The 12,178-nt window shown below is 39.5% G+C and overlaps 1 protein-coding gene across 5 annotated transcripts in view; it reads right to left on the bottom strand.

Annotated features, from left to right (window-relative positions):
* The window catches only part of pde4ba (phosphodiesterase 4B, cAMP-specific a), a 547,072-nt gene that overhangs the window by 123,446 nt on the left and 411,448 nt on the right, over positions 1-12,178 (bottom strand). For all 5 annotated transcript variants that reach the window (XM_048601743.1, XM_048601742.1, XM_048601745.1 and 2 more), the window contains 2 exons: positions 10,524-10,560; positions 9,339-9,409 (listed from right to left, as the gene is read on the bottom strand). In XM_048601743.1, the coding sequence (XP_048457700.1) occupies positions 9,339-9,409; positions 10,524-10,560 (108 nt within the window). The remainder of the gene's footprint in view (positions 1-9,338; positions 9,410-10,523; positions 10,561-12,178) is intronic.

The following is a 12,178-nucleotide window of genomic DNA, read 5'->3' as shown; positions in this document are numbered from 1 at the left end:
GCAACGGCTGCAACATGAATAAGACTATGGTATAATGGTATCAAAAGCCAGTTAATAGGAATGCAATGCTACTAAGAGGTAGCATAATCAGGGGATGGACACAGTTCTCTGCGGCTGGGAATAAGAGTTCAGATGGCTGTTGTACCTCCCCTGTTGCAGAGCTCAGATCATCTGCCTTGGGCTGAAGAAAAAGAACTTTCAGTCGAAAAGTAGGTAGGACTGGGGAAGAGTTTCTGCTTGTGAGATATAAGCAACAAGGGGATTAATAGAAAGGCGAACTCTCGAAAATAAATAATATCTGGGTTATCTAAGCCATGAACAAATTGGACATAGAGCAAATAAGATAACAGACTTTAATGCATGGTCAAAGTTTGTGGAAGAATATGTTTTAACCTATGCAGGACTGACACCAATACTGGGGTAAGCGGAAATTGTGCTATTGAGATGGTCTTTACCTGAACCAGTGGGACCAGTGTTCTAACGAGTCATATTGCTAGATTGGTGGAGATGGCTTGAAGATAAATAATGGGGTGGTAGATCAAGTGTGTGAAAATATAATACAGGGAGAAAACATAGCAAGAGAACCAGGTTACAACAAAATAAATCATAATTAGAATATAGCATGAATTGACAGGAAGTACGTATGTCAGAATGCGTCAGCAGACAAGGTTAAAAAGGCTGCAAAAATCATAAAATGTCAGAAAGGCTATGTATTTGAATACTCATAGCATTGATAACAAAATGAATGAGCAGTAGCTCAGATAGGAATAAATATGTGAATCCACTGATCTTAAATAGACATACTTCCAAAATGGCATGCGCTGTGTCCAAGACATTTCGGAAGGATAGTAGGCCAAGAAAATTTGGACGGGCAACTTTGTTCATTAAAGGGGTTATTACTACAAGAGAGGTGAGCTTAGCTGTGAGATCAAAACATTACCTCTCTTTGAATATAGATAAGAAATAGTAAAGATACAGAGTCCCTTGTGGAAGTAGTTTATAGGTGCTCAAACAGTAACAATTATGTAGGAAGGGATCTGCAGGTAGATATAATAGTGGTTTGTCAGATAGGTATGGCAATAATCATGGGTGAATTCTCCTACATGTAGGTTGGACAAATCAGAATGACAAGCCGCCAAGATGATCTCTCAGAGTGTTTATGAGACTGTTTCTCAGAGCAGCACATTCCTGAGCCAAGCACAGATTAGGTTATTTTAGATTTGGTAACTTGCAATGAGACATGATTAATTAATTAATCTTATGATGAAGATGCTCCCTGCTCAGCAGTGATCACAATAAGATTGCAAAATTTAATCAGTTTCAGGGAAAGAACAGTGGATCTGAGACTAGCGTTTCAAAAGCAAATAAGGGCAGTTATGATCGTAAGAAGACAGAGCTGGTAAAACTAAACTTGGAAATTAAGTTACAGGTAGGTCCATAGAGATGGAATTGAATACATTTAATGAGACATTTCATAAATTTGCAAAGATACATTCCATGGATGAAGACAGACTTTAGGGGAAGGATGCAAATAGCCGAAGCTAAGTAAAGCAGTTTAGACAGTATCAAATTGAAATAAAAGGCTTTCAGTTCAGCAAGATTAGTGATAGGCCAAAAGATTGCACAGAATATAAGAAAAGCAAACAATGACTAAAAGAACAATGAGGAAAAATTAAAGTATGAGAGACAATTGGCTAGAAATATAAAACAAAAATTGTTTCCATAGGCATTTAAAAACAGAAGAAAGTAAAGAAAGTGTGGTCCTCTACAAATCTGGGAAACTAATAAAGAAATGGCAGATGAACAGGTATTCGGCATCTATCTTCACCGAATAGGATACAAATAACATCCCAAGAACAGCTGTAAATAAAAACGGTGGAAGTGAGAGAAGATGCTAAAACAATTACAAGGCGCTGAAGGTGGTTTGGGAGAAGGGACAGATAGGCTTACAAAGTAAAAGGATATGGCAGCATTGCAGGGTAACTATTTTGGTAATGATACCAAGGACAAAAAGCATAAGAAAACAGCAGCAAATAATGTCAAAGTGGAATAAACAGTAAAAAGACAAAATTAATGGCTCTTAACTTAAATGCACATTGGATTCAGAACAAAATAAGTGATTTAACAGCCCAAATGGGAGTTAATGTGTGTGATCTTATTGCCATTACAGTAACATAACTCCAAAGAGATCTAAGTTGACAACTAAATATTCAGAGGATGTGACTTCTTGAAAGGATGGGTAGGAAGGGAAGGTAGCTTTATTATTCTGAGTTGGAAATAGTATGAAAGCAAAATTAATCTTGGATTAAATATAGAATCCATGTGGTTGGTGGTAGAAAATGACAAGAGAAAGATGACACACACAGGAGTATCCTATAGCTCACCTATTTTTTAGGACAAAAGTCAAAAAATGAGATCATGAGGGCCAGTAAAAAAAAGTACACTAATCATGGGTGACTTTAATTCTCATGCATATTGGCAAAATTTAGATGGCAAAGGTATCCATGAAGAAAAATTTAGAAAGTGTATTTGAGACAGTTCCCTGGGAGAATAGGTTGTGGATCTAATGAGAGATCAAGATATTTTGGATCTGATGGTGTGTAATGAGGTAGGTTGATGAACTCAGAATAAGAGAACCCCTAAGGAACAGTGACCATAGCATGATAGAATTATGCATTCAGTTTGAAAGTGACAAACTTTTGTTAGAAAAAAAACTTAAATCAATACAATTACACAGTGATGAGAGCTGAGTTGGTTGGAGTGCACTGGGAAAGGAGTTTAGCAGAAAAGACAATTGAGGAATAGTGGCCAACATTTGAGAAAATAGTTTACGTCTCAAAGCAAAGATATATCCCATCAAGGAAGAAGGGATCTAGGAAGGGGATTAAACAAAGAAGTTGAGGATAGTATCAAACTGAAGGAGCAAACATACTCCATCCTTTTTGGTGCATTGTAAGTTTTAAAACCCACAAAAGGTTACCAAAAAAAGCAAAGAGGGAGAAAATAAACTATGAGGGCAAACTAGCATCTTCTATAAAAATGGACAAAAATAGTTTCTTTAAAATGTATAAAAAGAAAGAGTGACACCAAAGTGAACTGAGGCTGCTTAAAGAACAAGACTAGGGAAATAATAATTAAGTACCATGAGCTGGCAAAGGAATTGATTAATGGTATGCAACATTAATAGCATTCTAAAAATACTAAAACGCAAAGGGCCTAAAGGTGCTGGAGGGGGCAAGGGGGCGAGGGCAGTGAAGAAAATACACACAATATCAATCACTGGAGAAAAGGTATTCTGCAAAATAATTGGGATAAAGTCTGACAAGTCCACTGGACATGATGGGATGCATCCTTGGATTGTAAAATAGTTTACAGACAGATATTGATAGATGCATTAAGTGGGCAGAAAGTTGACAAATGGAATATAATGTGGGAGAATATGAAGTTGTTAATTTTGGAAAAGATAACAACAGAACAAAGTATTATTTAAATGGAGAAAAACTGCAGAAAGCTCCAACACAATGGCACTTGAGGGTACTTGTGCATAAAACACAGAAAGCTAGCACACAGGTGCAGCAGGTAATCAGGAAGGCTAACAGAATATTGGCCATTATTTCGAAGGGGTTGAAGTGTAAGGGAAGTCTTACTGGAACTTACAACATGCTGGTGAGACCATATCTGGAGAACTATGAGAGCTTTGGTCCCCTTATTTAAGAAAAGGTATCATTTCATTGGAGGTAGTTCAGAGGAGGTTAAATAGGATGAATCCTGGTATGGAGACACTGTCTTACGTGCAAAGATTAAACAGTTCTGAGTAAGGGTCATTGAACCTGAAATGTTAACTCTGATTTCTCTTCACAAATGCTACCAGACCTGCTGAGCTTTTGCGACAACTGCTGTTTTTGTTAAAGAGGTTGGGACTGTACTCATTGGAATTTAGAAAAATGAGGGGCATCTGATTAAAACACATAGAATTCTTAAGAGTTGTGACAGGGTAAACACTCGTGGGAGAGTCTAAGGCCAGAGGGCATAGTCTCAGAATTTAAGACTGAGTTTAGGAGGAATTTATCCCCTCAGAGGATTGATTGCCTCTGGAACTCCTTGCCAGAGACCGTTGTGGGGGCAAAGGCTGAGATAGATAGATTCTTGAATACTACGTAAATCAAGGGTTATGGGGAAAAAGCAGGAAAGTGGTCATGTTGGATCAACTGTGATCCTATTAAATGATGCAGCATGCTTGAAGGGCTGAACAGACTACTCCTGTTCCTACTTCTTATGGTCTTATTTAAGAGAAGAAGATACAGAGATAATGGATTCATCAATAATAATAATGTTGCAAGATTCCTCGGATTTGGGTAAAGTCACAGAAGATTGGAAATTTGTGAATTTAACACCTTTATTCATAAAGGGAGACACACAAAAATAACTGGTAACTATAGGTCAGTTAGCTTCATGTCTGCCATTGGAAAAATGTTAGTCTACTATAAAGGATGTAATTGCTTAACATTTAGAAATACCTAATAAAATAAAGCAGCCAACATGACTTCACGAAGGAGAAATCATGCCTGACAAATTTATTGTAGTTCTTTGAGGAAGTAACAAGCAGGATAGTTAAAAGGAACCAGTAAATGTAATTTAATTGGATTTCCAAAAGGTGTTTGTTAAAGTACCACTACCCTTTGCAATCTTGGCTGATAACTCCGTTCCATTGCCCCCTGACTGATGCGAAACATACATACAATTCAGCCCATTCTCAACCAGTGCCCTTGTGGGGCAGACAATAAGCCTGCTGAAGATGAGGTTCCCATGAGGTTTGGTGGGGAGTGGGGCTTACACAATACTGTCTTTCAGTACAGTTCAGACAGAGTGTGCTACATAATCCTGACATATTGTTCTGTACAACTGGAGCAGGCAAAGGGGATGAAATGGACTCTGAACAGCAAGTAGAGCAACAGCACTTTTCTGAGGAGGACGATGAGGACAAATCAGCAAGGGGAACATCATCTTTATCATGATACAGCAGTGCAGAATCAGGTACAACAAGCCAGGCAGGATTTAATTGACAACTGCTTCTAATAGTTCGGAGTTGGATGAAGTGAAAATTCATTGGTTGCAAATTTGTCATTGCTCAAACTAAGCAGTTTCTGATTAATCTCAGAAGCAAATGCGACTTTTCATTATTTGTTTTCTCTTTACTCTTCGTATTGTTCAATAAATGTTAACAATTTTAATTGTTTAAAAGCTTTCCAACATGTGATGCTCCCACACCGAACAATAACAGGGTGTTCAGCAAAGCTGGGCATTAAGGAAAAAGTCACACTTGTGTAGAGAGGGTTCTAACATTGTATGGTCACTAAGAACAGGCAGTCTATACAATGAGAGATAGCAGGAACTGCCGACGCTGGAGTCTGAGACAACAAGATGTAGAACTGGATGAACACAGCAGGCCACGCAGCATCAGAGGAGCAGGAAAGCTGATGTTTCGGGTCTGGACCCTTCTTCAGATTTCATTTTTGTAGCTGCCATTACAATGGCAGTTGATCAGACAAGTGATAACACCATTGTGAGCTTCTGATTCCAATGGAATGTTGCCCATGCCACTTGTGCCCAAAGAAGCTTTTCTTTTTCATGTTTCATTTCCCTCCCACTAAGTGTACTGCAAAGGGCTACTTGTGGCTGACAGTGATTGATCTGCTACAGAACTGGGCATCAGCAACATTAGTCCTGGAATGTCCAGACAGAGGCGAATACTTCTGCCACTGGTGAACATACAAGAGTGAGAGTATGGCCCCATGGAGGATAGTGCAGACAAAATGAGGTGAGCAATGGAGAACTGTGTAAAATAATCACAAGAGTCCACTGAGAGAAAACTTCCATGAAACACTCTGAAAGTGACACTCAGCCAATTCGAAAATCAGCATTTAAGAGTAAACATAAATGATTTGGCAAGGCAAGTGGCATGCCACAGGGATCAGCTGGGCAATAAATTCTGGCCTAGTCATCTATGCCCACATCACATGAAAGAATGAATGGAGAGTTCAACGGAGAGTGCAGGAGGGCATGCTAGGAGCAGCACCAGGCATACCTGAAGATGAGGTGTCAACCTGGTGAAGCCACCGAAACAGGACTACTAGCATGCCAAATGGCATAGGCAGCAAGTGATAGATCTGATCGTTTAGCTCTGTCTAAGTTCTGCAGTCCTGCCACATCCAGTGATGAATAGTGGTGGAAAATTAAATAACTCACTGGAGGACGAGGCGGCTTCACAAATACCCCCATCCTCAATGATGGAAGAGCCCAGCACATCAGTGCAAAAGAGAAGGCTGAAACTTTTACAGCAATCTTCAGACAGGAGGGTGAGTGGATGATACATGTCGGTCTCTTCCAGTGGTCCCCAGCATTACAGATACCAGTCTTCAGCCAACTTGATTTATTCCATATAATATTAAGAAACCTTTGGAGACACTGGATACTGCAAAGGCTATGGGCCCTGGCAACATTACCATGATAGTAGTGAAGACTTGTACTACAGAACTTGCCACTCCCGTAGCAAAGCAGTTCCAGTGCAGTTACAACACTGGCATCAACCCTACAACGTGGAAAATTACCAAGGTATGTCCTGTACATAAAAAGCAGGATAAATTCAACATGACCAATTGCCACCCCATCAGTCTATTCTTGATCATCAGTAAAGTGATGGAAGGTGTCACCAACAGTACTATCAAGCAGCACCTACTCAGAAATAACCTGCTCAGTGACGCCCAGTTTGGGTTCAACCGGGGCCATTCAGCTCCTGACCTCATTACAGCCTCGGTTCAAACATGGACAAAAGAGCTGAATCCAGAGGTGAGATGAGAGTGACAGCCCTTAATATCAAGGCTGCATTTGACCGGCTGCATCAAGAAGCCCTGGATCAACTGGAATCAATGGGTATCAGGGGGCAAACTCTCTGGTTGATGGAGTCATATCTGAAACAAAGAAAGATAGTCATGGCTGTTGGATGTCAGTCATCTCAGCTCCAGGACATTTCTTGAGTACCTCAGGGTAGAGTCCTTTGCCCGTCCATCTTCAGCTGCTTCATCAATGACCTTCCCTCCATCATAAGGTCAAAAGCAGGGATGTTCGCCAATGATTTCACAATGTTCAGCACCATTTGTGCCTCCTCAGATACTGAAATAGTCGATGTTCAAATGCAACAAGATCTGGACAATATCCAGGCTTGGGCTGACAAGTGGCAAGTAACATTCACACCACACCAATTCCAGGCTATGACCATCATCAATAAGAGACAATCTAACCATCGGCCCTTGGCAGCCAATGGTGTTACCATCACTGAAATCCTCATTTACCAGAAACTCAGTTGGACTCACCACATAAAGACAGTGGCTACAAGCGCAAGTCAGAGGCTAGGAATACTGTGGCGAGTAACTCACCTCCTGACTCCCCAGAGATTGTCCCCCAATTCACAAGGCACAAGTCAGGAGTGTGATGGGATACTCCCCACTTGCCTGGATGACTGCAGCCCCAACACTCAAGCAGCTTAACACCATCCAGGACAAAGCAGCCCGCTTGATTGGCACTACATCTACAAGCATCCACTTCCTCCACCACCAACGCTCAGCAGCAGCAGTGTGTATTATCTGCAAGATACACTGCAGAAATTCATCAAAGATCCTCATACAGCACCTTTCAAACCCATGACCACTTCAAGAAGAACAAGGGCAGCAGATATATGAAAACACCACCACCTGCAAGTTCCCCTCCAAGCCATCCTGGCTTGGTAATATATCGCCGTTCCTTCACTGTCGCTGGGTCAAGATCATGGAATTCCCTCCCTAAGGGCATTGTGGGTTAGCCTACAGCATGTGGCCTACAGCAGTCCAAGAAGGCAGCTCACCACCACCTTTTCAAGGGCAGCTAAGGACAGGTAATGAAAGCTGGCCAGCCAGCCAGCAATGACCACATCCCACAAATGAATAAATCGAAAAAAAAAATGGAAACATGTAATTTGTATTATGCATTGCAAAACCTGTAGCTACAACAATTGGAAATTAAAAGTAATCAGTATAATAGAGCTTCATTCTGATCGCATAGAGACAGATAACGTTCACAAAGAGTAAATTTGAACTTTTAGTTACAAGATGAAAGATCGCCTAAGATTTTACATTTAAACACATTTTCTGTGACAAACACTAAAAACAGTACTGACATAACACTACTTTTGCAGGCAAATTATACTTTAGACTAGAGAACAGAACTACTAACATAACGATGGGAAAAAAACATGAGGAGATTTATGTTAAACTGTCCTTTTTAGATTTTCAATTCTTGTAGAATTAGTCTAAAATGATTCTTCACACCCCAGAATTTACTTTGGATCCTTTCCATTCTCAGCCTGCAAATATTAAGCTCCAGGCCTGTCTTTAAGTTGTGAGCTTTATAGGGACTTCTCCCTCCTGCTAAAACATTGCTAATCTTCCAGCATCATTTTAACTCCCCACAAGTTTGGTGTTTCCAATCTGAGTAGAAGCTTCCACCTGCACCCCAGCCTGATGCACCATAGAGATTTTAAGTGTTTAGCTGCTCTTATAAATGCGTGATATTGAATAAGGACCAGGAGTAGACCATTTGGCCCCTTTATCCTGCAGTAAGATCAAGGCTGATCCCTTACAACCTCCCTCCACAGATAAGCTGACCCAACTGTGGAAGACAATGGACTGTATCCCACTATATTGCGGATTCTGGAAATCTGAAGTAAAAGCAGACAATTCTTCAGATATGGGGGTAGGAAAGAATATTTTCTCTTTCATCTAATGCATTGCTACAAGCACAGTCAGGTGCCTCGCATATTTATCTTGTTAGTTTGATGTCCTCAAATTTTAAAAATGACCTGTACCTACACAAAGATTATTTTGCAAAAGAATTAGGACAGCTAATAAAATAAATGAACTTGTACTGAGATGAGATAAAAATATGTTGAAATGCTGACCCGAGCTGTATGTCAAATCTGCCTCCGTTTCCCTGGTGAGTCATTCAAGATTGAGGAAATCCAAGGCTCCATCTTTTACTCCAACCAAGATTCAACAACATCTAGAAATGGCTTGTAGGTGTTTTCTAAGGACATTAATTGCACTAGTAAATGTCTGTCTGCACTCAATTATTAAATCCCTGATGCCGATTTAGACACACCTGCTTCTTTGCAACGTGCAAATGCTTCCCTTATCCAGATATTGGAACATCTGAGCCATACCGCAATATTGCTCTAAATACCACAAATTTTCAGCTCCCACTTGTTTTCAGGGTTCCCATTAAAAAAAAAACATTTGTCAAGGGCTTACTTGCTTGATGCTCCATGAATGTTTGTTAGTACCGAGAAATTGCTCCTTACACTTCGCAAGCTGGCCAATACCTAAAACAAAAGTGCACTATGGTTTATTCATACAATTTAAAGATTACTTTGCCCAGATAAATCAACACGTAGAAGTGTTTCTTGATTGGAAATTAAATCAGAAATGTGAATAAGGTGCTCGGTTCAAATACCTTTCCAAGTTAAGGCAACTAGCTGGACAGCAGTTGTGGTGCTATAATCATACGTACTGAGAATGAAACTGAGTTGCAGAATCACTATTTGCCCATTTCATGTGACTGGAAATGACCAATTTCACTCCCACTGACCCAAGGGAAATCAGGAGAAAAAAAATTAAGGGATTATGTTTAAATGTCATCCAGCCATACTTGTGGGGAAACATGCTATGTGGACAAATTATCCTCTAGCATTCATTGCTGAATCATGTCCATCGACCATCATACAGTGACTGGGGGTGGAACTGCCCAAGTATAAAACAGTTAAGAACTTAGTTGCGACATCTAAAAACCCACTGAAATATCTGAGGGGATTTCTTATAATTAAACATTTTTAGCTAAGTCTGAAAAACAAGGGCATATGTAGTTTAGATAAATGATAATATGTCCACTGAGTTTCAAAGGGGTATGTAATGCACTTCAATACACTTCACATACTGATGTCAAGTGGAGGATGGTAGAGCATCGCCTGAACAATTCACCACCAAATTCCATCTGTGCTTGCTGGGCAACTGACAGAACTAGAATAGAAAAATATATCCACTATTTAGGCAGGGTACTAGTAGTCAACTACTATCTTTATGTTTATGCCCCAAAATGAGCTATTGCTCTCAAGAGACAAGAGGAAAATCACAAACCATTTATTTTGTCAGCTGTGAGGAAGAAACTGAATTATTGGACAACTCTTCTTAATAAGGAAGTAGTAAACTTTCAGAGGGAATATAAACCTGTAGATCACATGTGGACAGACTCTCAGTGTCAAACTTCAGAGTGGCATTCTCAGAATTCCGAGAACAGGTGGTCTGGTTGCTAAACCAGTGAAACGGTAACAAAATAAAGGAATGAAAGAATATCTGACGTGAAAGAATGTATATGCTCAAATAAGAGTTCAGGAAATATATCCCTATTTTATGACAACAGCAGTTAAAAATTAAACCTACCTGTGCAAATGGTGTAACTATCAAGTCATCTCCATGTCTGGAAATATAAAATGAAACAAAGGCTAGTCAATTATTTTATACTGTGACAAACATTTTACAATTATTGGATGTCATTCAGCACTAATCATAAAATATGAATACTCTGGCATTTCTCCCAACTCTCCCAATTTGAATTTATAATTATTAGAATCCTAAAGATTAATTTAAATAAATTAGGTTAGAAATACTTGGTAGGATGCCATTATATCCCACTATACAAGCTCTGGTCGTAGGCACCACAATCATTATATTCAATTTGGTCATCACAATATTAGGAAAACATTCACAGGGGAGTTGTCATCACAGTTAAAATGCACAATTAACATACAACTTTTGATTTGAATACCTGACTCATTCATAGGCTAAAAAATCATTTTTAAAAAAGACACTACTGGCCTAAAGTGGCTGCTGTGATCATCTGAAAAGCCCAGGCAACCCACATGAAATATGCAAATGTAGAGGCTCCGAAGTGGCTATTTCAAGGAATTTGCATCTTTTGTCTCACTCATACTTGCATGAGAAATTCACACATTGAGAGATGAAACGTTGCCTACAACCTTGAATAAAATGATGCCACAGACACCAGAATCCACAAAGAGATAGCGCAGAGAGAAAACAACATGAACTTCATTTCTGAAGAAGGGTCCCGACCCAAAACGTCAGCTTTCTTGGTCCTCTGATGCTGCCTGGCCCACTGTGTTCCTCCAGCTCCACAGTTATCTCTGACTCCAGCATCGGCAGTTCTTATTATCTCTGTCATGGACTGTTAACAGCAAGGATACTGAAAGCTCTTCTCTACTTTCTCTCAAAATCAGGAACCAGCTGAAGAAGAGCAACTTGGAACAATAAAACCTATTTACAGAGAATTCCAAGACATGGATAGCTTCACCACTACCTTCTTTCATTTAAAACTTTATTAACCATGTTTGTGTGCATGTGTTTGTTGTTGCATTTTCAGTTTTTTCTCAATATGACAGGTAATAAAGCTCCATTTGCTTTACTCAAGAAAACTTAGCACTGCCTCTGCTTCAATTCTAATCTGGTTAACTAAGTTCAGTTAAAGTGTCAAAAACAAAAATTGCTGAAAAACACTCAACAGGCCTGGCAGCATCTGTGGGGCAAAAGCAGGTTTCAGATCCAGTGACCCTTCTTCAAAACAGAAGGCAAGATAATGTTCTGAAGAAGGGTCATTGGACCCAAAACTTGCTTCCTCTCCACAAATGCTGCCAGACCTGCTGAGGTTTTTCCAACAATTTCTGGGTTTTTTTTTTTCAGATTTCCAGCATTTTGCAGTTCTTTAACTGAACAAAAAATAAAACTGAAAGTGTGATAGCTAAGTGCTAAAAGAGAATTTATTTAAAAAAAAAATCAACCATCCAAAGAGAGTCAAGAGTGAAATTAAGCTGAAGGAACAAGGTACATGGAGCAGCCATGTTGTGGACCCTGCGTGAAAGAATTCATTTATGAGCAAAGAACTGAAGTATATTAAGCTAATGAAAGGGCAGCTGAAAGGGAACCTTACACATAAAATACTAAATGGTTGAACGTAGAGTATCATTACCTTATAGGCTGAAACCAGTGAAAAGCAAATTCAAAATATCAAGAAAAATTTCTTC

The sequence above is a fragment of the Rhincodon typus genome, chromosome 10 (assembly GCF_021869965.1).
Source record: "Rhincodon typus isolate 14 chromosome 10, sRhiTyp1.1, whole genome shotgun sequence".
NCBI lineage: Eukaryota > Metazoa > Chordata > Chondrichthyes > Orectolobiformes > Rhincodontidae > Rhincodon > Rhincodon typus.
The sequence above is the reverse complement of the archived record's forward strand: the minus strand, read 5'-3'. Positions and strand labels throughout refer to the sequence as shown.